The 25113-nt window shown below is 40.1% G+C and overlaps 1 protein-coding gene across 1 annotated transcript in view; it reads left to right on the top strand.

Moving 5' to 3' along the window:
- trim71 (tripartite motif containing 71, E3 ubiquitin protein ligase) overlaps positions 1 to 25113 on the top strand; it is a 48534-nt gene that overhangs the window by 2916 nt on the left and 20505 nt on the right. Inside the window, exon 2 of the mRNA XM_048546748.2 lies at positions 18826 to 18993. Within this exon, the coding sequence (XP_048402705.1) occupies positions 18826 to 18993 (168 nt within the window). The remainder of the gene's footprint in view (positions 1 to 18825; positions 18994 to 25113) is intronic.

The following is a 25113-nucleotide window of genomic DNA, read 5'->3' as shown; positions in this document are numbered from 1 at the left end:
CAACAGCAACTTAAGTTAGCACTGGAGAAAACAGCATGTTTGACTTGGGAGACTTGGTTTTGTGTGTACACGTACACGTGTCGTCCCTCTTCGTTCCGGGGTTGCGGGGCAGCCTTTTTTCCCCCAAAACAAAATGGTGCCTTTTGTTGGGCGGGCCGAGTCAAAACGTGCGTTTTTACTCCGAGACCAGGACCTCTCTGTTTCGCAGAGTGTAAATTTGCTTTGTCGTCCTGTTGTTCTGCCCGCTCTGATGAGTAACAGCCTGTTGTCATTCATTTATTTTTCACCCATTTCATTAATTTTTCGGGCTGCGCTAATGTACGTGAATATCCTTTTCACCCAGGAGAGGTAAATCTCTTAAAGAATTGCAAATGTTACAAAGTAATAATCTCAGCCAAAGAAAACGCGTTACTGCGTTAATGCAATTTCTGTTAGAAACAATAATTTTGGTATTTTTTAAATGCGTGTTCGGCCAAGAATTGCAGTGTTTTTGATGTCATTTGGAGCGAAGACAAATTTCTAATGGATCATATCGCTGATCAGGAATTCACAGTTTGGTTACGGGGCTAGTACTCAGGAGCATCTGGTAAAACACACCTAGGCAGAAAAAAAGCTACAATCAAGACCAGAATCAATTTAAATGAAATTGGGGGTATTGGGATAAGTTTTCCTTGTGTATATAGATGTTGCTTCATGCATATTATAACACAAATCGTTTTAGTAGTTTTAAATATTTTTTATGCCCAGAGCCTTGAGGGTACCTCTGATAGTCAATTAATGTATTGACTAAAACCCCTTAGTTTCATTCTTGCTGAAATAGTTGTTTTTCTTAACTGGCTAACTAGTTAGGTGCCAGGCTGGTGATGCAGCCTGATCTAACTGCAATTGACTGAAAACCTTCAAACATAATTCTTTTCTCATTATTTGAAGTGGTTAATTCCCTTGGACTCCTTGTGACACTGGATTGTTTGACTTGTATAAAAGGACTGCTGCAATGAGCTCAAATGATGACAGGATGTGAAGATGTAATAAATAAAAAGCAGTTTGGGGGATCTCCTGGTGACACAAGGTGCTACATAGTTGCAACTTAATTTCTGACCCTGGTCTTGTTAGCAAAACTCTTATTCCAATGTGAAAATTTAACTACAATATATGTTTAGGCATATAAATTTGAGGTTGTGGATTGTCTATCAAAAATACTGCATATAGATAGGTTTTCACCTGAAGTCCACCGACTGGGGTGTGTTTTTTGGCCTAACTGATAGTGTTTTGAATACAGTGCTTCTATTCGGTCTGGATTCTAATCCAGAAAAGTCATTCTGGCGAACAGCAAAAATAAATAATTTGGCCATGTTTAATTCTGGGCTCAGTGTGCAAATGGGCTGGCATGTTTACCATGCTACAGCAATGTCTACTTTAACGGTTTGATTTCCTATGAAGGGTTTTGGAATGATCTCCATCATACTTGCTTTCTCGATTTTAGAACTTCTAGCAACTGGATGAATCAGAGAAAAATGGATTTTTGCAGGCGTTTTTGAAATTGAAAAAACGTTTAATCTATAGATTTACATTGGTGAAAAAGCAGTTATCTACAAGGGTTTCATATTCTTCCCGAAAGGAAAATTCTTTAACTGGGGTAACAAGGTGTAAAGCTGGATGAACACAGCAGGCCAAGCAGCATCAGGGGAGCCGGAAAGCTGATGTTTCGGGTCTAGACCCTTTCTAGATCACTGTCCTGCTCCTCTGCTGCTTGGCCTGCTGTGTTCATCCAGCTCTACACCTTGTTATCTCAGATTCTCCATCGGCAGTTCCTACTATCCCTTAATAATTGGGTATGTGTTATAAATGGGATATGCAGGCTTAGTATTGCATCTTTCATTGCACTTTTAAATTATGGTTTATTTTCACATGTATCAGCCTTTTCAGTGTTTATGGATGTGTGCCTTACCAACCAAAGTTTTTGAACTTTCGTTTACCCTTTTTCAGCAGCCCTCAAGTGGGTGAGTGTTTTGATAAAGTACCTTCATTATTGAAAGTTTCCAAAACTATCCGTACATTGTGCTGTGGAACAGGATTTCCCTGCATTTCTCAAGGAATTGATTTTTAATCTACAAAGGGGTTGTGGTTTTTGGAGTGCAGGGAGGGTAATGGAGTTAAGGCCTTAACTCTTTCAGTTTGTAATCTTGAATGATATAGCAAACTGGAGGTGCTGAATAACATACTTCTCCTGTTTCTCATCTGATAAATGTTCAATTTCTCTCTCTGCCCAGAGCTACCTTTGCCTTCAGTTTAAAAATGCTTACTTTAGTATCAACAGCAAAAGGTTAGTGAAAATTTTGCTTTGTATTTAGTTAAAAGGCAAGTGTAAAACGTTTGCAATGTCAGTCTGCCCTGGACACACTGTTCTGATCTGCTAACTGTTGTGAGCCAAACTAAAGCAAGTATGAGGTAGCTGTGAATCCAGTGTAAGGGGGGGAAAAAAAGCAATTGGATTTTCCCTCTTGCATTAGGAAGTTTAGTTCATCCACCCCAAGGCGGAAAACTGATAGGCAGATGGACAGAATTGAGCTCAGTTTTAACAAACATACTCCACACCTTGCCAAAATTAGTTGGTAGCAAGGGACTTATAGACTGCATTCATTTTCTTCAGGACAAAGTGTCAGATTTAATTTTTTTAATAAAGAAACGAGACCAAACAATGATTCCTCAGTTCATCCATTAAGTGCTTAGGCTCCTTTCTTGAAGTAATATCAAAACTTGAAAAGGTCGGCAGTCAGGTGGAAGAGTGAGCAAGATCAAGGGATATGATGGTGTTTTGTTAGATGTGTTTGCTAAAGTAAATGGATGGATGCTCTGTAATGGGAGGGGCAAATGATTTAATAATGAAGATATTCCTCAGTGAGGTTATGTATCATTCCTGATTCAGTGTCGAATGGGAATTGAATAGTGAATGTTTCTCGAGTTAAGAGTTTGCGATGAGAACATTTTTTTTTGTTACTTTCTCAGTGCCGAACTGTTGATTTGTGGTTGCATCTCTGATTTAAAGCTATAAGCAAGGCTAAGTTACTCACTAAAAAGCCATGATTCTAAGTGGACAAGCATTCCATCATTTTGGAGAAATCATTGGAGCAATCCTGATGGAATTAATGTTATTTGTCTTGTTTATGGGTCCTTGATCTGGAAAATTCAAGTATAAGGAGAATGTGTCGTTGCCACTTGTATACATTACCTGATGACTAGCTATGACCGCTGGCAGATCTCTGGTATTCAATCCCTTAGACTCACTGTCAAGAGTTTCTTGCACAACACACATCCCAGTCCATGGACAGTTTCTGGCATAGCGTGACATAGATTTGGAGCAGGAATTGTGCCAAGCTGACCAATCATTTGGAGTCAAACTCTTAGAGTTGCAACATGACTTGCCAGTCTTAATACTCGGTGCTCCGACTGAAGGTAAGTGTGTTGTAAGCTCCCTTTACTACCGTGTCCGCTTATATTGCCACTTTCAGAGAGCAATGGCCTTAGATACCAAATCGCTTGGTATCCGTGCTCCTGACAGTCTGGCCATTTGCAATATAATTTCCTCTTGCATTTGACCTCTCAAAATGCATTATCGGGATTAAACTCCATATGTCATTTCTCTACTGAAATTTTCAGCTACATAGAACATTACAGCACAGTACAGGCCCTTCGGCCCTCGATGTTGTGCCAACCTGTCATACTGATCTCAAGCCCATCTAACCTACACTATTCCATGTACGTCCATATGCTTATCCAATGACGACTTAAATGTACCTAAAGTTGTCGAATCTACTACCGTTGCAGGCAAAGCATTCTATTCCCTGCATTCTCTGATATTCTTCCTCACTATCCACCAGTTCTTGTGTTGTCTGCAAAGTCATTAATCACTGCCACTTATGTTTTCCATAGGGCGGAGTTCTCTTGCCACTTCTAACATTATCAACTACAGACGATCTAGGGACCAGTTGCACAACGTTACCCGTTACAGTGCTCCCCAAAAACACATTTCCCACCCTTGCTCACTCTTCCCAAGGATGAATGGCTTACTCCTCCTATTTTCTATCTTTCTATGTTTCCATAGTATTAATCCTCTAAAATATTGGAATACCAATTGGTTACCTTGTCTTCCAACATCAAGTTGTTGGTTGTTATGGATAGATAATTGAATGAAATTTAAGAAAGTACTAAAATCACATCTAGTGATTGGGTACAAAAGCTTATATGTTCACTTTGGTTGATTCTGTGGAAGGAGATAGTGATCACTACAATTGGAATATGTTTGGTTTGAACCCACAGTAAACATTTCATGAGGTCTGCAGTGTTCCCTCCCTTCATTTGGAGGCTTTTTTGACCAAAGAATCTTGCAGTCTTGTATTTCAGTGCAGTTGGTAAGTATGTGAGGGTTAACTTTTAACTTGATGCTGTGCATGCTCAGAAAGCGCCATCATTATATATCTGATTTTTTACAGGTAGACATTGCTAATTTTTCAGAATTTGACTTATTTGCTAGTTTGAATATTTTTAAAGCTTGCAATTCCCAGCAGCTTCTGCTCCATGTGACCTTGATTCACAGAATACATCTATACTGTTCTGTTGATTAAGTAGAGGAGGGACTCCATAATGCTGAACTAAATTTAATGTTGTGCTGGAAGCATTTTGTGGAAATGTATATGCATGTTTATTTCTGTGAATCAGTTAACAATTTATTACGGTTCACATTTTTCCTGACCTGACACTGCGGTTGTTCCATGATGTAGGGTTTCGGCCTGAAAAGTTGACTTTCCTGCTTCTTGGATGCTGTGTGACCTGCTGTGCTTTTCCAGCTTCTATTGACTCTGACTTGCAGCACCTGCGGTCCTTACTGTTTTTCAAGTCCGTCTTCCCATGTGATATCCCTCTGCTTCAATGGTGAACAATGTTGCAATTAGGTTAATTACTATTGCTTACACGCAGTTGCATTCCGTGTGTACAAGGCATCTTGGTCATAACTTTGCTATCATCTATGTTAAGTAGTTAAAAGACAGACAATGCTAATTACTTTTGGTGTACAGAAAATTATGTTCCTCCAACTCCACCCGTCCTCCAAAATACCACGCCATCACAGGTGGCCATATTGTTCTCTGAACTGTCAGTTTGTTAGCTTCACATGCAGTGCTCAGTGTTTTAACACTCGATCAAGTTTTGTCTTTTTTAAAATACCTCTGGTAAATACAGTATGATATTATGACCTATATCATCCATTAAGGGGTGGACGGTACCTTAACATATTCTTGATTTATGGGACTAAAGCTGGCTTAACTTGGTATACATTAACTGATGCTACACTGGCAGCAGAAGCACAGTTTTGCACTGGTGGAGCACAGTAGGAGGAAATGTGTTGTTCTTGACAGTGGGAGTAAGTAGTATTGAAACTAGGTGCCTAAAGTGGGGAAGCATTTTCCCTTGTGTGCTATCATCCTTCGCATTAAGTGCTAAATTAGAAATCGTTTGAAAGTCACATTTGAAAAACAAACAAAAGCTTTGGATACATGACAGCTTCTACACAAAAAAATTTAACTGCTGTGCTTGTAAATTCATTTTGAAATCAGCCAGTTATGAACTGGTGTGGTATAACTGAAGTATTCTGTGCAAAGATCAGACTGTACACTTTACCGTTCCCTCTTCAAAGTTCCCTCTAAGATTTCTCTCTCCCCACCCCCCCAAAAAAAACACGTTCTGAAATTATAAAACGGCCTTAAATAATGAAGCCATTCGAGATTTGCAAACAGTTGTCTATATTTAGCTTCACGACACCCATTTTGAATTCAGACCAATTGGATAATCGGGAAGTTGTTCAAGAATCTTGTATAAAATAGGTTTGGATGCCTTGGATTATAAATGTAATGTTTAAATTTGTTACAGACTATATATGTCAGAAAGTTCACCTGAGTAATCATTGGCTTTGTTTGCAATTATAATTAGATACTTGATTTTTCTCTCAACTTGCAGAGGTGAACCTGGATTTGTGGGATTGGAACATATAATTGTGGAAAAAGAAAACATGCTAATGTTTGTGTGAAATTTCAATTACTTAAGCATGGAATGTCAGTGTACTGATATACCACATCTTTTGAAATGCACTTGTATAGTAGATACAGTGCATTACAAAAGTTCTTTAGTTAAGAGTCTCATGAGAACTGTAGAATTGAATTGTGAAATTAATTTGAGCTGGAATTCAAATAGATATCACAACAAGAAAAATGGTTAATGTAGGTGAGAGGTATGGATTGTCTGTTTGTAGATGACACCAAAATTGGAGATGTAGTGGACAGTGAAGCAGGTTATCAGAGTACAGCAGGACCTTGATCAGATGGGTCAAAGGGCTGAGGAATTGCAGATGAAGTTTAATTTTAGATAAATGAGGTGCTGCATTTTGGAACAGCGAATCAGATCAGGACTTAGGTGATTAATGGTAAGGCCTCGGAATGTTGCTGAATGAAAAGATCTTGGAGGTCAGGTTCATAGTTCCTTGAAAGAGTTGTCCCTAGTAGATCGGATGGTGAAGGTGGTGTTTGGAATGCTTGCCTTTATTGGTCAGTGCATTGACAGGAGGAGTTGGGATGTCATGTTGCAGCTGTATAGGATATTGGTTAGGTCACCTTTTGGCATACTGCCTGCAGTTATAGTCTCCCTGCTGTAAGAAGGATGCTTTGAAACTTGCAAGGATTCAGAAAAGATTTATATACTGATGCTGCTGGGGTTAGAGGGTTTGAGCTATCAGGGGAGGCCAAGTAGGCTGGGGTGACTGTTCCTGGAGTGTTGGAGGCCGAGGGGTGACTTCATAGAGGTTCATAAAATCGTGGGGGACGTGGATACAGTGAGTAGACAAGTCTTTTCCCTGGACTGGGGTGGGGGGGGGGGGGGGGCGGTGGAGTACAAAACTAGAGGGCATAATGAGGTGAGGGGGAAAGGATTTGAAAGAGACCTTGGCAACATTTTTGCAGTGGTGAGTGTATGGAAAGAGCTGAGAGAAAGTGGTGGAGGCTGGTATAACGACAGCAATGAAAAGGCACCTGGATGAGTGTGAATAGGAAGCATTTGGAGGGATGCACCAAATGCAGGCAAATGGGACTGGATTTATTTAGGATATCTTGTCAGCATGGACAAATTTGACCAAAGTGACAGTTTCCGTGCTGTTACTGCCCTATGACTTTGTACTCCACTAACTAATTTTATTTTCTCATGAAAAACTTGCCTGGTTTTCCCCCCAGGGGCTCAATTTTAAAAACTGGTATACTGAGAGAAAATAGTTTGTCCTAGAATGGCAATAAATCTCTTGCCCCATTTTGATAAAGGAGAAACAGGATGACCTGAGAATCACGCAATTTCTGGTAAATGGGTATGTTACCAGCTACGACTAGCAATGTGGAGTGTATGTTCATGCTTTGTGTGTATCCTCAGTTACTTCTAGGACTGAATGGCTAAGCAACTTAGAATGGCAGCTGCTGTTAATGCTTTTCTGCCATTTGTTATTAATGCATAGCACTTTTTTGTCACTGACTTTGTGTTCCTGAGGATGTGACCTTAACATGTCTCTCTCTTTGAATTGTGTGCTTATTGTGAGACTCTAGGCATCTAAGGGGGCTGAAAGGAATAGGTTTAGTGCAGATGGTTGTATTTAATCTGCTGTATGGAATGAGTCTTGCTTTTCTCTTTCTGATAAATGAGTGAATCTTGGAATTTAATGTTTCATTTATCACTTAAAGATTCATAATTTGAAGGTGAGGTGTGTTAATCCTGCCTAAGGGAAATGTAAACACGGTGTTCGTGATCCTCTTCCAGTGATTTTGGATAAAGACAGGAGCTAGCTCAACTCTGGCTCCTGTCAAAAACTTTGGTCAAAGAAATTTATTTTATGGAGGGTTTTAAAGGCAAGTGGTCAGTTTTGGTGAGTGCATGAGTTGTATTAGCTAAAGGGATAACCTTTATCTGCAAGAAGGAAGTTGGTGATTGAGAGGTCTGATGTCATTGGAGGACTTAAAATGCAGGGATGAGAATTTGCAAGTTGGAGTGCTGTAAGTCAGTTCTTCATAGATTACAATATTATAGAAAGCAGGCATTGATGTTTTTGAAGTTTAGTTAGAATACAAAATTGGAGGCGCGATACACAAGCTGGCTTTGCGGGTGGCGGTTAAGTTTTGGGTGGTGTTAGAAGTGGATTTGCACCTATTGTTGTGTAAAGATGGGAGCAAAGCATTGACAAGGCTTGGGGACCGCTTTGCAGAACACCTCCGCTCAGTTCGCAACAAACAACTGCACCTCCCTGTCGCAAACCATTTCCACTCCCCCTCCCATTCTCTTGATGACATGTCCATCATGGGCCTCCTGCACTGCCACAATGATGCCACCCGAAGGTTGCAGGAACAGCAACTCATATTCCGCCTGGGAACCCTGCAGCCATATGGTATCAATGTGGACTTCACCAGTTTCAAAATCTCCCCTTCCCCCACTGCATCCCTCAACCAGCCCAGTTCATCCCCTCCCCCCACTGCACCACACAACCAGCCCAGCTCTTCCCCCCCCCACCCACTGCATCCCAAAACCAGTCCAACCTGTCTCTGCCTCCCTAACCGGTTCTTCCTCTCACCCATCCCTTCCTCCCACCCCAAGCCGCACCCCCAGCTACCTACTAACCTCATCCCACCTCCTTGACCTGTCCGTCTTCCCTGGACTGACCTATCCCCTCCCTACCTCCCCACCTACACCCTCTCCACCTATCTTCTTTACTCTCCATCTTCGGTCCGCCTCCCCCTCTCTCCCTATTTATTCCAGTTCCCTCCCCCCATCCCCCTCTCTGATGAAGGGTCTAGGCCCGAAACGTCAGCTTTTGTGCTCCTGAGATGCTGCTTGGCCTGCTGTGTTCATCCAGCCTCACATTTTATTATCTTGGAATCTCCAGCATCTGCAGTTCCCATTATCTCTGACAATACTTTCCCTTAATTTCACATGGAGATAGGATTATTAGGAATGAAACATATGCTTTGCAAGTTAGTGTATTGTCCTCTCCCTAATTAATTTACCACCACATACAAGATTGACGTACCCTCATCATCCTGACATTAGCTGAAATCATGTATCTCATTACCCTTTAGAAAAGGGTGAAATGGCATAGAGATTTAAGATGCCATTTGTAGGTGGTGCTCAGCCTTTTGGAGTAGCTGGTTGTGCTGGAGCACTGGAATAATTGCATTTGACGCAGTCATTTTGCTCTAGCTTGGAGCTCTGCAAACAGTATTGGCACAATCCATGACAGTGTTGTAGTCATCTTGCCCTTGTGGGGAGAAGGTGATAATCTCACAACAGGCCAGAATAGTTTGTGTTGAGGTGCTAAATGTTGGCCTTGTTTACCATCCTGGCGTTTATCAGAAGTTTACATTGCCCTTACCTTAAGGGAATTAAATGAAAGCTGTGTACTCAGTCAATCCCACAGGCTTTTCTTCTTTTACCCCTCAACTTCTCTTGTCACCCAATGAATTTATTGATGTGATTTCAGGTGCTTGATGAAAATACTCGCAGGCATGTTGCCAGAACAGTTGAAGCTGGCTCAAATCTGTATACTAAAATGTCAACAACTGGGAGTTAAAATAATGATCGTGTATTTGTACCACCCTGTAGGCAATGAGATTGAAGGAAAGTTCAAAAAGAACAACACTTGTGTACTGTAACCAGATTTTTCTTGGGGTGAGGTTAAAGCTTTTAACAAGCTGTTTGTGAGCACGTGGTTTTAGGTGGGCAGAGGACTTTTTAAAAACTGTTAACATTTTGCAGACTGTTTTTGCTTTTTTTTTTGCAACCTCCTTGCAGCTTTACCATATTTAAGTGTTGGACTGAAATACATTTGACATGCATTTTAGCCTGTAGATTTTAAAAATTATAGCTCACTGGTGTTCCTTCTTAGTATTAGTAATAGTACTTCCTAAGTTGCACTTGATTCTGTTGGTTACATCCCTGGGTTTGCGTTCAGTCTTTCTTCAATTGTTGAAATGAAAGCATGTGGCTGGAATGGTTGTGGTCAGTCTTGACTGAAGTCAAAAACTTCCCATATCTTTGCATTATGCTAACAATTCTGCTGAAAAAGAGATGGGAGGCTGGATGGATATGGAATAACTATTTGTTTGCGGATGCAGACATTGCTGGCTGAGTGAGCATTTATTACTCATCCCTTTGAAATTACTATATGCAATAAGTGGCTTGCAAGGGCCATTTTGGAGTGAAGTTGAGAGTCAACCACATTGCTGTGGATTGGGGGTTACATGTAAACCATACCAGGTGAGGACAACACACTTCCTTCCCTCAAGAGCATGAGTGAATAAGATGCAATTTTTACAAAATGGTCACCAAATAGGCTAGCTTTTAATTCTAGACTTCTTTTATTGATATCAAATTTCGCCATCTGTTATGGTGTACCCTAGGGCACTAGTCTGGGGCCTTGGATTATTAGTCCAGTGACATTACACCATTGCCTTGCCATAATTCTTTTGTACTGTGACTCTGTACATTTTTTTAGTTCAAGGTTAAGACACTGTACGCTTCACAAACTAATCTGCCTCTAACCTCAAAAGAGGTAATGTTGATAGTGGGTACCTAAAATGAAAATACCTCATGCTTCAGTGGCTGGCACGTTTTTAATGTGACCTAACGATCATGAGCTGATGTTTGGTAAGAAATATCAGCGTGAAGAATGCTTGGTGTGAAATAAACGTAAGCTGACTGCATTCTGCAGAACAAAATTGCAGACCCTTTCCACCATTTAAAATTCTGATCAACTAATGTTGCAAGTATCTGCATGATAAATCAAAGGGAGCAGTAAATTAATCCAGTCTGGCATTACAAATGAAGCAGCAAAGCATTGTTTGTTTTTGGCTGTTTGAGCCATGCAGTCAGTTTTTGTTCTCTAAGACTCATTTTTTTTTCAAAAAAGAGTTAAGCATATTAGAGTTCCTCTCCCCACCCCCTCCCCCCACAGTGTTTTTGCTCATTGTGACACTGATTTTATTTTCATTAACTGCAATTTGATAAGAGAACATCTACTTGAGATTGCCAGTGTAGCCATGTAGATAGCACAGTGTGGAACTGGAGGAACACAGCAGGCCAGGCAACATCAGAGTAGAGTAAAGGGTCCTGACCTGAAACGTCAACTTTCCTGCTCCTCTGCCTGACCTGCTGTGTTTCTCCACCTCCATGCCATGTCATGTGACTCCCGCATCTGCAGTTCTTACTAGCTGTATAGATGTTAGGTTATTTAGTTACAAGGGGACAAGAAAGAAGTCCCACCTGTGGGTGAAGCTGGTCCTTATCTGATTTGCATACTTGTAAAGTTCCAAGCAAAGGCCACTGGATATTTCGTTTTTTTCTTTCTTTTCTTCCTCCCCATCGTTTCTCCCCCCTCCCCCCCCACCCCCGCTGATTACTATGTTTACTGTCAGATTATTTCTTTTTGAAAGCATACTTGGTCGAGTAGGCAACCAAAAGGTGTGAGTTATTTACTGAACTCCTGACCATACTATGGCCACGCAGTGACTGTAGGAGAGATTCATATTATCAAATCTTATCAAAGTACCTGTGTTTATCACATGGTAACCAGGTGTTCATGTACAGTGACTATTAGCTTAAACAAAAACCTCATCACTGACCACCTGAACATCCTTCAGTATGTGGAGAGTTTAAACTTGCGTTGAATCAGCAGATGTAGAAATAGAACAATGAGTGACAAAAAGTGCTTGTAGCATTATACCACATGCTGCTAGCTCTCAACAGATTGATCCAGTAAAAGCTTTTATTTTCTGAGCCAGCTCAGCTTGCAGTATTGCCTATAAAGCATTTTTTTCCACTTGCCACTTGTGTTGTCTTGTAGATTTTAAAACAAAGCTATTTTGTGGTGGTCTGTGGTGAGCTATTTAGTTGCTATTTCAGAGCTGTGTGCTGGAAGTTGTTTACACACTGGTTTGTCCCTTATGGTAAGAATTGGCATTTTGAACCTAGGTTTTGATTGCCCTTGGCACTTTTAAACCATGGCTAATTCTGCTGTTCATCTCATCAGTGTCTATATGGGACTGTGCCTCTGTCCGTTATTTTCCTTTTATCTGTCATTCCTTCTCAGCATGTGCCCCCAAAACCAGATGCACGTGCACGTGCACTTGCTCCTTGCCCCAGATTGAGAAAAATATTACACTTCAATACCACCAATACTTCTACCTTCAACTGAAATCACCTAACTTAGCAAGTGTCACAAACCAAACTTAATGCATTCTTGATATGTATATTTAACAGCCATTGGGAAAGTGGCTTAGAAGTGAGCACTTCATGGAAGATATTTACAAAGTGGCACCAGATTGACTTTTAGAAAGAACTGGACTGTTAATACTAAGCTCATAGTTAAGCTAGTGTACTATCTTTCCTGATCTTTTCAACCCCGCCAAAAATACTTTAATTTCTATGTTATTTGTCAGGATGTAGTTGCAGTATATTTGCATCATCACTGCTTGCTACTCATCTAGACAGACAATAAATTGTGACCCCTGAAGTTCTCACTTCAAGTTGACCAGAATTAATATACTTTTAAAAATCCTTGTAATCTGCTTGTAATATTGTTTCAAAATGTCAAGATAGTTGACTGAACTAAATCAGAATTGGCACTCCTCGCTTGAAATGGTGGTAGGAAAACTGTCAGGTAATCATATTTATTTTTTATTCTGTATCCCCACATGAATTATTATAGTACTGATGACGATGTTTTCAGAAGCTTGGTGGGAATATATTTGGAAAATTAAGTTTTTTTTTTGTTCTGTGAAACCAGATACTCCATTTAAAAGTACAAACGTTTGCATGTATTGCTTTTATCTGAAGCACTCACAATGTCTGGTTTTATTTAATACACTGGCTAATGGGCAATAGACACTAGTTACCTTTTTTCTGTTGGTATTAGCAATTGCTCACCTGGTAAGTTTGAAAAGAAACACAACTTAAGTTTTATACCTGCCCTTTGTTCACTGCCTCCTTTCGTCTTTTACATAAATATTTAACTTATGATTTTAAACAAGATGTAGGTGCTCTGATTGCTCTTGAACTGTATGACTTGTTAGACTGCAGAGGGCAGTAAGAGTCCCCCTTATCACATTTAAGTAAGTTTTGGAGTCACATGTAAACCAGTCTAAGGAGAGCAGATTTGCTTCTACAAAAATCATTAAAGCAGATTTTCAACAATCTGGTGAGCATTGTCATGGTCTAACTTTTAATTCCAGTCTTATTTTTATGTTCCATAACCTGCTGCGATGGCATTTGAACCCTTGTCCCCATAACATTTAGCCTGGGTCTCTAGATTACTAGTTGGTGATGTTACCATGACATCACCATTTCATCTTGAACTAAACTGATATCCAATTAGTACCTGAATTTGGGAAAGCTGGTTAATATGGGTTGCAGAAGTAATCCTAATCTATGGTTCTGACCACACTTAACTCATGATGTGGTATGTTGCATATGAATTTTTATCTCTGTCAACAAAACCACATACACTTGTTCATGTTGTGGTTCAGAAGTGTTTCAGTAAGGAATATTCACAACAACTGGGACGTTGCCAACACTAATTTAGCTGGCTTAGGTCCAAATAACAGGTTGTATACTTTATAATTCAGTTATTCAGTGAATTATCACTGAGATAACATGGTATAGGGCTGGATGAACACAGGCCAAGCAACATCAGAGAAGCAGGAAGGCTGACGTTTTGGGCCTAGACCATTATCACCTTCAGAAGAGTCTAGGCCTGAAACGTCAGCCGCCTTGCTCCTCTGCTGCTTGGCCTGCTGTGTTCATCCAGCTGTACACCTTGTTATCTCGGATTCTCCAGCATCTGCAGTTCCTACTATCTCTGCACACGTTATCTAACACTTTTAGGGTCCATATTAATCCACAGATTGAGTTATTTTTTAAAAGATTAAATTATTTATGCATTCTGAATTTTGAACCAGCAGCAGTTCAAGGGTCATTAGCAGACCCCTTTGAATTAATGTCTCTGGTAAATTGAGGTGAAAAGAATGTAATGAATAGCCTCACTTTCAAATTGCATTTTGTAGATGTCACCAAGCTAGTGGACTGATTCATGATTTTGTGTGTGAAATGTGTGAAGTTGAAAGGAAAACAATTTGAAAACAGACATGCCTATCTTGGTTTAAAAAGTCGTTTAATAGAACCTATCTGTTTGTGATAGGGATTTTTAGATACTGGTGCTTTATTTACCTGTACAACTATTGACTAGAATAATTACATCACTTCTTGCACTATAAAAGCTCTACATTTTGGTATGTAACATGCATAAATGTACATTATTTCATGAAACATTGAGGCAATTTCTAGCCTTGTGGAGGTTAAAGTCTCAAAGCCTTCCTGTCTCTAACCTTCTCCAAACCATAATACAGTGGAAGAGAAGTCCACACTTGTCTAATTCTGGCCTCTTTTGCATTCCCAGTTGTATTTGTTTTTTCATTGGTGACCATACCTTAGTAGTCTCGGCTGTAAACGCTAGAATACTTCCCTAAACCCCTCCACCTTGGTTTCCTGCTTTTAATGCACTCCTTTTGATCAGACATTTTTACTTGTATGATCCATTATTTTTTAATGTCATATTTTGTTTTATGGTAGCTCTGAAGAGTCTTTGAACATTCCATGCAGCAATTGAAATCAGTCTGTGTGCCACAGTGCAATTTATCCTTGATATCATCACGCACATTATTGTACCAAATCAGAACAATTTGATAGGACCTAGCACCAGTTGAGGTTCTAGAATGCAAATGCCTCGAGTCTGATATTGCATTTTGAGACAGCTTCTTGTTTGCTCAGAATAATCTTGTAACTTTAAATTACCAGCACTCTGTGTAGATGTGAAATTTATTGTCGCGCTGCACGAATAGTGACACTACTCACTTATGCTGCCGCAGTGTAAGATTTCAGAAGCATTGCATCCCTTTACGCTCTTCTGTTTTTCTTAAACAGAGCTGAAAGAAAGCTGTGTTTTTGTGACCACCAGAGGAGCCATTCATGAATTTAGCAGTTTCTTTGCACTGGTTTCATTTTGAGGCATTTAGCAAATGCTCCTTTTTGCCTTACTGCTTTGGAGGAAGGAGTGAAACGTGATTCTCTTGACCTCGCGATCATATTTCCTATTCTTCCCCCCCCCCCCCCCAACTCTTCCAAGAAGAATCTCGATGGAAATAGAGCCTTTTGTTTTGTATGTTAATAGCATTCAATACAGAATTTTACTCAGCTTGGTTAGTTGATAGTCTGCTATGTCTTAAGCATTTGAAGAAATGTATATTTTTAATTGTGGCTAAATGACTGGAACGCCTCAAGTTCTACGGTTTTCACCAGATTTAGCTTGATTTCAGTTAAGACGTGATATTCCCCCCACATTTAGATACAAAGACCTTTCGAAACCCGAAAGCGCTACTCCAGTGTAGAAGTCAGCTGAGAGCTTTGAAGAATTGTTCTGAAGAGATAGAAGGCATTATAGTTTCATAGTTCAAGGGTTTTTTCTTTTTGAACTCTGATTTGCTTCCTCTTTGTTTTTCCCGTAGCTGTGCTTTCCACCAAACGACTTCTTTAAAGTTCTTTACTTCTGGCTTCACTCCCCCACTCCCACACCTCTGCCACCATATGCATGCAGTTTGTTTTACAAAGATTCCAGGTTTTAACTAGGGTCTGTACTGTTTAGCGAATTTCAAGCAGGGTGACAGTTGTTGCATGGAATTTGGTGTTAGAGAAGAAGTTATTTTGTCATTTAGAGAAAAAAAATTGATTTCTTTTTGCACAGTTCCAAGATGGAGGTCTGGAAAACATCTTTTAATATATACGGTACAAGTCTGAGCTGGTTTGTTGTTTCGCAGACGTTTTGTTACCATGTTGGGTAACATCCTCCGTGCAGCCTCCGATGAAGCGTTTGGTGTGTTTTCCCACCTGGTTTTTAAACTCTGGAGTCCGTTGGGGATTGCCTCACTTTCAGGTTTCCTCCATAGTGGAGTGTATATGGGGTCGAGTTCTGTGTTCATTGATAGCATGCTTCGTGGAGTGCCAGGCTTCTAGGAATTCCCGTGCCTGCCTCTGCTTAGCTTGTCCCAGGATTTTGGTGTTGTCCCAGTCGAGTTGGTGCTTCTCCTTGACCCCGGAGTTTTAAAACCAGGTAGAAAACACACTAGCACCCCATGGGAGGCTGCACTGAGGATGTTACCCAGCATGGTAAAGAAATGTCTGTGAAACAACAAACCGGCTTGGCAAGCCAACCAACCTCAACACCCACAATCTGAGCTACAAATCTACTCCAAAACCTTCGTCATGGTACAAATCTGCTCGGGCCTAATACTTGAATTCTTTTAGAACAAATAGAGATGTGATATTTGGGTGAGGTTGAAATGCCTTGTCAAAGTATCACCTGCATGCTGGATTCAAATGCAGTCGAGGTTTTAGACCTGGGGGAAAATGTGCACTATGTTGTGATGTTGATGTAGGAGCCTCATTAGATGACTCAAAAAATCAACATGACTTTTAAAGTAACTATAAGATGGAAATTCATTCCAATTTGTGTTTTCTTGTTTGCATTAAGTCTAATATTTTATGGCTGTAGGTGAGCTAACTTGCAGTTTTTATTACAGTCAGAGTCTAGTGACCTGACCAATTTCTGCTACCTACTGTTTTCAGAGTTGATGGAAATAGGAGGTGGTCTTTTGGCTCTTTGAGCTGACTTTTCTAGCCAACAAGACTGACTGTACCTTACTTTTTTGTACAATCCTCTTTTCCCTCAATTACTCCTAATACCCCAAAACTGATTTCTTTTTGGAATATTCTGTTTAGAAATGAACATTCTGGATACAGCTGTGGGGTTCAGAATGCCAAGATTCACAATCTTTGGAGACAATTCTGCTCTCCTAAAGCCCAAATGGCTGAGCCCCTTATTCTGACACTGAATCAGAGTTGTAGATCTCCCAGCCAGGGGAAATATTTTCTCACATCTACCCTGTCAAGCTTCTCCACCTTAAGGTAGATTTGAGATGGGAGAAGGTGGAAATAAGAATCATGTGACAGCTGATGCAACAAAGTAGCTAAAAGATTTGTGATGTGGGAGTTACCAGTCAATGCTTGAGTAGAGGGTAGGTGATTTTTGCATGGGAGAAGTGGAGCCTGCAGATACCATCAATAGCACTTTATGTACATGAATGGGGAATCTGAAGTTCACATTTTCATCCCTCAAATTGTTCCGGTATTACCATTATCATCCTTGAGAATCTATTTGGTAGGGTAAGAGTGGTACAATTAGTTGATGGATGATGTGAGCAGAATATGGAAACTTTGATTTCCAGGTTATCTGGGGTATTGTGCAATTCCAAATCATGTCAGTGCAGTGATGCTGAGGCTTTTGCATCAAACTGAGCTAAGGAAACCCTCTGTACCTGAACTTTTCTTCCTCTTGGTTAGAGATGAGAACGGATATTTTTTATGGTGGAAAGAACGTTAACGTGTGTAACGCAATTTGAAGTCTGTTTCCTGGATGCATTCTTTCCCTCCATTGAATTCAATTAGCAGTCAGCTGGATGTTATCAGGAGCTTGTAATTTATCTATAATACATTAAGTAGTTGAGTATCCTAATTGGTGTTCATATCAGTGTTGAAATTCTACAGTAACTTTTTCTGGTTGTAAATTCCAGAAATTTTGCAAAAGAAAACAACATTAGACTAATCCTTGTGATAGCAGTAAGAGCTATGAGGAGCGCGCAGCTTAATTCTGCTTCAAATTTCTCTGCAGGCCAATATGCATTTTTGTTTCTAGTGTTTAGACACAGCGGGCCAGCAAGGTGAGGGTTAATAATGGCATTTGAGCATACGAAATAGGAACCGAAGTAGACAGCTTTAAGTCTGTTCTGCCATCGTGCTCATGGTTGATCTGTTTTTTTGAATTCCACATTCCCCCGACCCCCAAATGACCTTTCAATTCCCTTGTTTAACAACAATCTATCTACCTCTCTACAAATATTAAAGACCCCACCCTCACCACCACCTGAGACAGGGTTCCAAAGTTGCACAACTGTCAAGGGGGAGAAATATCCCATCGATGTCCTGAGGGTAAGCCCTAATTTTCAAATGATTGTTTCAAATTTTGGGCTGACCCACAAGAACAAAAAAAACCCTCTAAAGGAGGGTCACTGGCCCTGAGATGTTAACTCTGCTTTCTCTCCACAGATGCTACCGGAACTGAGTTTTCTAGCAGAGATTCTTTCAACTTTCCCCCTGTCAAGACCAGTCAGGAGCTTGTGGTGTAATCATACTACCACTCTTGTTCATGATATCTGGCACATCCTTTTGTGCAGTGCTAAGTGAAGTCCATCTTTTTGCCATGGAGATGTAGGGATATAAAGGACTTCGCACAAAGCAGTTGTCTTCCTGAGTAAATGGTGTCATGCTACCTACTGCTTTTTGACCTCGGGAGCCAGAGGATGCGCCTCTCTGCTCCTGCAGCCTTGGCATAGGACACCAGGTGCACTACAAAGATAAATTGTGAATGTTGTCTTATCTGAAAAATCACATGATCATTTGGGAGATAAGATCATCTCTGCACTAACATACATTCTGAAACACTACATTTTAGAAACGGTTTCATGGAGTTGCTTTCGCGAGAGCTTTTTAAAATCTCAGTTGTGTTTTCAATATTTTGGTCGAAGCTGGTTTTAATTTTGATCTCATTTATTTTAACTTAGCTAAAATTGTCACTGTCTCCTCTTCTAGGTGATGCGTCTGTACTGTGATACTTGCGCTGTCCCAATTTGTCGAGAATGCACAATGAGCCGTCATGTGGGGCACAGCTTTGTCTACCTCCAGGATGCCGTACAGGACTCCAAAGAAATTACCCTACAGTTATTAGCAGATGCACAGCAAGGCCGACAGGCAATTCAGGTTTGTAAAAGTGAACATTGTTAGACCAAGGTACATTGGGTTGTAGTTCTTGTATTAATATCTTCATTTGTATTGCCCCTGTTTCAGTCTAATTTCATGATCGCAACCCCAAGTCTGTCTTCAGCTTAGCTTATAACTGCCTCCCATTTGCATCGTCGTTTTTAGATTTCTTCAGTTTCTGCTGAAGATTAATATCCTTGTAATTACAGCTGTGGCCTGTACGTTAAACACTGCAACTGTGATAGATACTATTTTCTTTGCATTGGCCTCTGTCCACAATTATCATCTGCTTTTTTAATCTTTTCAGATCAATCCGTCCAAAAATCCCCCCTCAACAGTCCGTAAATGTCCTCTATGCAGTCTAGCACAGTCTTTGTTATACACTGCTGTTGCAGTCTTCCACGTTTGTTCACTATTTATTACTTTTAACCAGGTTTCTCCAATGCTTAGAGATCAATAGAAATGATAACTTAGGACTTGCATTTATAGTTACATGGACAAGTGCAGGTTAGTTAGGAGCACTAGCACTGATTTGTTAAAGACAAATCATGTCTAACTTGGAGCTTTTGAAGGGACAAAGGAGAAAGTTGAAGTTAATTCTGTTGTTCTGGTGTACATGGACTTTTAGAAGAGAAAAATGATTCATTTTGGTAGAAGATATATGGAGAGATATTAAAATTGTATCTTTTATAAAGTAACGGAAGCAGGAGCAGAGGACTCCCTAGAAGAGCATGTAAGGCATCCTAGGTTTTTTTGATAGGGGTGTAGAATCCAGACAAAGAATTCGTTAAACTTGATTTTTTTAAAACATGGTTCGGCCTTATCTGGGGCCATCTGAGCCTTAACATCAGTGGTGGATGATCTTTTGGGGAAGTTGGGGGTGGGGGGCAGGATTTCTTTCATTTAGAAAGGCAAGAACTGATTAGGAATCATTAACTGGGATTTTTAAAGATACAACAAAGTTGGTGGAGGGCAGAGCAGTATGCTTTGTCTATATGGACTTCAGCATTAAGTTCCATGTGGTAGACTCTCTAAGATTAGATCACATGAGATCCAAGACAATTTAGCTAGTTGGATTGAAAATAAGAGACAGAGGGTGGTAGACTCTTGATTTTTGGACTGAAGGCCTGTGACCAGGATGTGTCACAAGGATTGGTACTGGGTCCACTATTTCTTGTCTTTGTATCTAAATCATTTATATAAAAATGAGGTATGCTTAGTAAGTTTGCAGATGGACATCAAAATTGGTGGTGTCGTGGATAGTGAATTAGGGGTATCGAGTACAACAGGAATTTGATCAAATGGGCCAATTGGTTGAGGAGTGGAAGATGGAGTCTAATTTGGATAAATGAGGTGCTGCATTTGGTAAGGCAAAGCAGGGGAGGACTTGCACACTTAATGCTATGGCTCTGGGCAATGTTGCTGGACGAAGGGACTTAGGGATGCAGGTGCGTAGTTCCTTGAAAGTGGAGTAGGAGTTGGACAGTGAAGAAGGTGTTTGGCATATTTGTCTTCATTGGTCAGAACACTGACATTAGGATTTGGGGTGTTATGTTGTGGCTGTGCAGGTTGTTGGAGAGGCCACTTTTAGAATACTACATGCAACTTGTGTATATGCCACCTGTAGGAAAGAGATTGGTAAACTTGAGGCTGCAGAAAAGATTACAAGGATATTGTCAGGACTGGAGGGTTTGAGTTATAGGGATGGGCTGAACAGACTGGGCATTTTCCCCCTAGGCTGAGGCGTGACCTTTTTGAGATTTGAAAAATCAAGAGGGCATGGACAGATGACTAGCCAAGGTCTTTTCCAGGGTAGGGGAGTCCAAAACTAGAGGGCATAGGTTTAAGGTGAGGGGAAAGATTTGAAAAGCATCTATTGGGTAACTTTTTCGTGCAGAGGGTGATTTACATATGGAATGAGCTGCCAGACGAAGTGGAGGAGATGGGTATATTTGCAACATTTAAAAAGTGCATGAATGGAGAAGGGTTTAGAGGGATATGGGCTGAATGCTGGCAGATGGGACCAGGTCAGATTGGGGTGTCTTGTTGGTATGGTCGTACTGGACCAAAAAGTCGTTTCCATGCTGTAAGATAATAGAGAGCTGCTTGTAGTCCTGTGTACCTTACCTTTGGAAAGGTTTGACGACATCAGAGTGCAGAAAAGATTCATGCGCATTGCTGCAGAAATGAGAAACTTTACCTCTCATCCATCTCTTCTCAAAAGGAGATCCCTGATTGTTCCAAAGTAATGTGTTAGAGGTATTCAAAAACATGATTCTGGACAGAGTAGATGGCAAGTATTTCCATTCCTGGAAGATTGAAAACCAAATAGTGCCGATTTAAGACAACTGGCAAAAAAAATAAGGGCATGAGAAGAAACTTCAGTGAGTGGTGAGGATCTGATGAACACAGTGTGGAGTGAAGGTGGATTCAGTTAACACACAGAGGGAGTCAGATTATTGTGAGAAGGAAGAATGTTCAGCATTATGAGAAGAAGTTGGGAGAATGGCACTTAGTGAATTGTTCCTTTTAAAGAACCAGTACAGATGATGCCACCTTATTTCCTTTTACTTGTGTATGCAAGTGTATCTGAATACCTTATGCTCTTTCTTTTCTATATTAACATGACATTCTGAAGTTCCATGTGAAATCTCCTTATCCCTCCCTGTTTTTGTTTTCAGGATCATAGCTGTACAACTTAGTATCCCAAATTGCCGTCTGTTCTTTCTTCCTACTTGAAGTTTTTCTGTTTGTCTATCCCTTCTGTGTTTCTGAAATCTTTCCAAATTTACTAATAACTGGTGTGTTCTCACTTCTTCTAAACTTCTTTGTATGTTGAAGCTCCATTGGCTGAAAATCTACGCATTCCTTTAAGATATATTGTGCATTCTTACATTTGTGTATCTTTGTTTGATATCAGCAAAATTGTAATCCCTTTTATGCGCATTCTAAATATTCTTCCATGTCCTTTTAAGTTCATTTCTGGGTGTGTCAGAAGTTGCAGCTTACCTTCTTGAAAAAGCTTGTTTCACTTCCCAGGTCCCAGCCTTTAGCTAAGTTGTCATTCAAGTCTAAACATACTAAAACTGTTGTGTTCTATACAACAATTTCTTTCAATATGGCACCTGAGGAACCATTTGTTCTCTTGTCATGGTAAAATGTGCTTACCTGGTAGACATTTGCTTAGTTGTGTTTGCGTACTGGATATATGGCAGTAATTCATTGCCTGGTCCACAGAATGAGGTCAGTTCTGACCTCTTGCAAAGATTAGCTAACTGAAGACAGGCCAGTAATTGAACTTCAGCCCTCCTTTCCGTGGCTGAGCTATCAATTATGTAAATGTGCTGAATCACAACAGGGGTCTTAAGTGTTAGAACTTTTGCAGGTGGTGCAGAATGGAACCGAGTCCCGTTTACAGACACACTTTACATGATGTGTCCCTCCGTTCCGAACAATCGTGATTTCAGCTATTACTTCTCTTTTGATGTTACCACCTGTATGCAATTAAACACTGGATGTGGAATTAATTTAAAACAGCAATAACTGCCTTAACATTTCTTGGGTTTAAACAACTGCCGTATCTCAACTTGTTTGGGACAGAAACCATGATAAAATAAGGGTCGTTAATGGTTGTGCACTTTAGTTAGATATTAAAATGTGACCTGTGCATATTGTGTCAAACTGGTTTTTCTCTTTTTCTGATTATAAAATAAAATACTGATTTGAGGTGTATTTATTGTGTGCAGCTGTTTAAATATTGCGTGCAGGTGCAACTGGATCTTTGTCTTGCTCAAACACAGCTTACAGTTGGGGGAAAATATTCTGTTTGGTGGGTTTGGCTTGTCTGAGGGATAAATTGAGTACTCATTGGATTTTAATGTGCAATTAGATTTTGCATTCTTTATGTAAATTAGGGCACATCTAGCCAACCTGTCTAAAAATATGTTTTTAAATAATAACGCTCTTGTCTCCTTCCCTGAAGGTAACACCCTAGAGTAATACCCTGTTCCTTGAGTGTAGTAACTTTGTGATGTCTTGCACGTTTGGGAGATTATTTCATTCTGGTGGGTATAGGGACATTGTACAGGATCCTGTTTTTTTTGAAAGCCCAATTGGAGTGTAGTTCCACCAGAATCCATGGTTATTAGAGCATGAACCGTGGCTTCTTGTCCACTTGACCACCGAGCATGCTGTAGTTGATGAAGGCACAGAGTTTATAAACGTATATGAGGACAAACAGGTAATGTAATGTGCCTTGGTTTGAAATACTTAAAATCGCATTGAGAGAATTTGGCTTTTTTGCAGCTGAATTCTGGTCGTTCCAGATCTGTTGTGAGCCAGGGTAGATGCAGAAAATGTGCGTGAAAGCCTCTTTAGTTGGGAATAGAGTTATGAGCGGGGTTGTGTTTCCACCGCCCTGTTGCTGATTCCAAAATTTGTAATTAGTCATTGAGTCCTTTCCAGATTTGTTTTTGTTACCCTCCTTTTTTTTTTCAATTTTTTTGACTTAAGTCTGTTTTACCCTTTGAATCATTAGATTATGAGCTGACCTGTAGAACGTTGTTTCTAAGTGGTTCAGTTGAAGGAGAATGCTGAAAGACTGGTCCCTAAAGATAAGCCATGTTTTTAGTACTTGCTTTTGTGTTTTGTTTTTAGCTACTCCATTTGAATTAACACCTTTGTTTGTCGCTGTGCAGCTGAGTCACAGCATGGTAGATAGTCACCAAGTTGAGAGCCACCAGATCCTAGAAAGGTGTACTTTTATATGTTGAATCTGCATCCTTTATTAAACAGAATTCTGATAATATATTTTTGCAATACACTCCATTATTCATCCCCTGCCTCCCTCCCTCCCTCCCTCAGTACTAAGTTGCACAAATTGCAGAAGTCCCTAGTTTGACCTCTATATACTGAATAAGTTGGAGCAGCAATTAATTATTAAGTTTGAATTGTATGCTGAGACTACTTGGGAAGGAAACTTACAGACAAGGGTTCACGTTATTTATTTAGTGAATGTTAAGCTGTGTTTGAAGATTAAATTGAACTTGGTTTACTCAAGTGTCTCTGCTTCTTTCACAGTAATCTCACCTAATTGGGCAAATTGCATCTATCCGCACTCAATTCTTGTGTTGGGGTAAATGCAGCTTTTTGTGTGAGAGATAATTCAGGACCTAGTCTTTGGGTGTGTTAATTGTTTTCTTGTGGAATTATGGCTGTAAATTCCTGTGATTTGATGAGTCACCATGTTTTTAATCAACTGGTTGGTGGGAGGTGAACTGTACAAGAAACGTTACTTTTGTTTTGGTAGTGTGGGAGAAGACTTGAGTTTTGGAACAAAACAGAAAGTTGGGAAATATGTCGATCATGAGCCTTCTCAAGTCTCTTCATGGGACATAAAGTTTTGTCATGCCTACTGTAATGAATTTCTTGCAAGCTGTATGGTCACTTTTTTTCCTTCAAGGAAGTTAGTTAATCTGCAATTAAGTAATCAGTTTCAACAGCCTCCAAAGAAACAGAAAATAATTTTTCTCGCATCTCTATCTGGCTATTTAAATCAAACTGATGTTAAAAGAAGTTATTTTGAGTGGGGTTTGTTCCCATTTGCTTTTGTTATGTCTTAAATCTTGCTGCTATTATCTCCATTTTACAAAGAAAAGCAATCTGCAGTCCACCTGACCACAATTGATGTTGTGGGTGACATTTGCAAATCAGACTAAACTCTTAAACCTGATCTGGTTCTGTGTCTGCTTTCCCCAGCTTATTGCTGAAGCATATCAGTCCTTTGAAGAAGCTTTGGTTGGAAAAAAATTGGGATTCATTTCAGGTTACTTTCAGCTTCCCTTTTCCTGCTGGGGTATGGTTCCCAGAATAGAACCTGCTTTCTAGTTCCTTGAATGTTCCTATACACCTCTGCACTGACCTAACACATCAACTGTTGGACTGTGGGTGCTTATCACAGACAAGGTGTGACTAAATGTATTTCTGACAAGGCTGCCACATAATGATCAAAGGCTCCTGCGTTTGGATCTTTAGTTTTGATATTTTCTACAGTTTTGTTTCAAGTTATTCCTGTAAGCTTAGAATCAATCACATGCTTAATGATCCAACATGTAGACTTTA

The sequence above is a fragment of the Stegostoma tigrinum genome, chromosome 16, assembly GCF_030684315.1.
Source record: "Stegostoma tigrinum isolate sSteTig4 chromosome 16, sSteTig4.hap1, whole genome shotgun sequence".
Taxonomy (NCBI): domain Eukaryota; kingdom Metazoa; phylum Chordata; class Chondrichthyes; order Orectolobiformes; family Stegostomatidae; genus Stegostoma; species Stegostoma tigrinum.
This window is presented reverse-complemented; position numbering and strand designations above follow the sequence as displayed.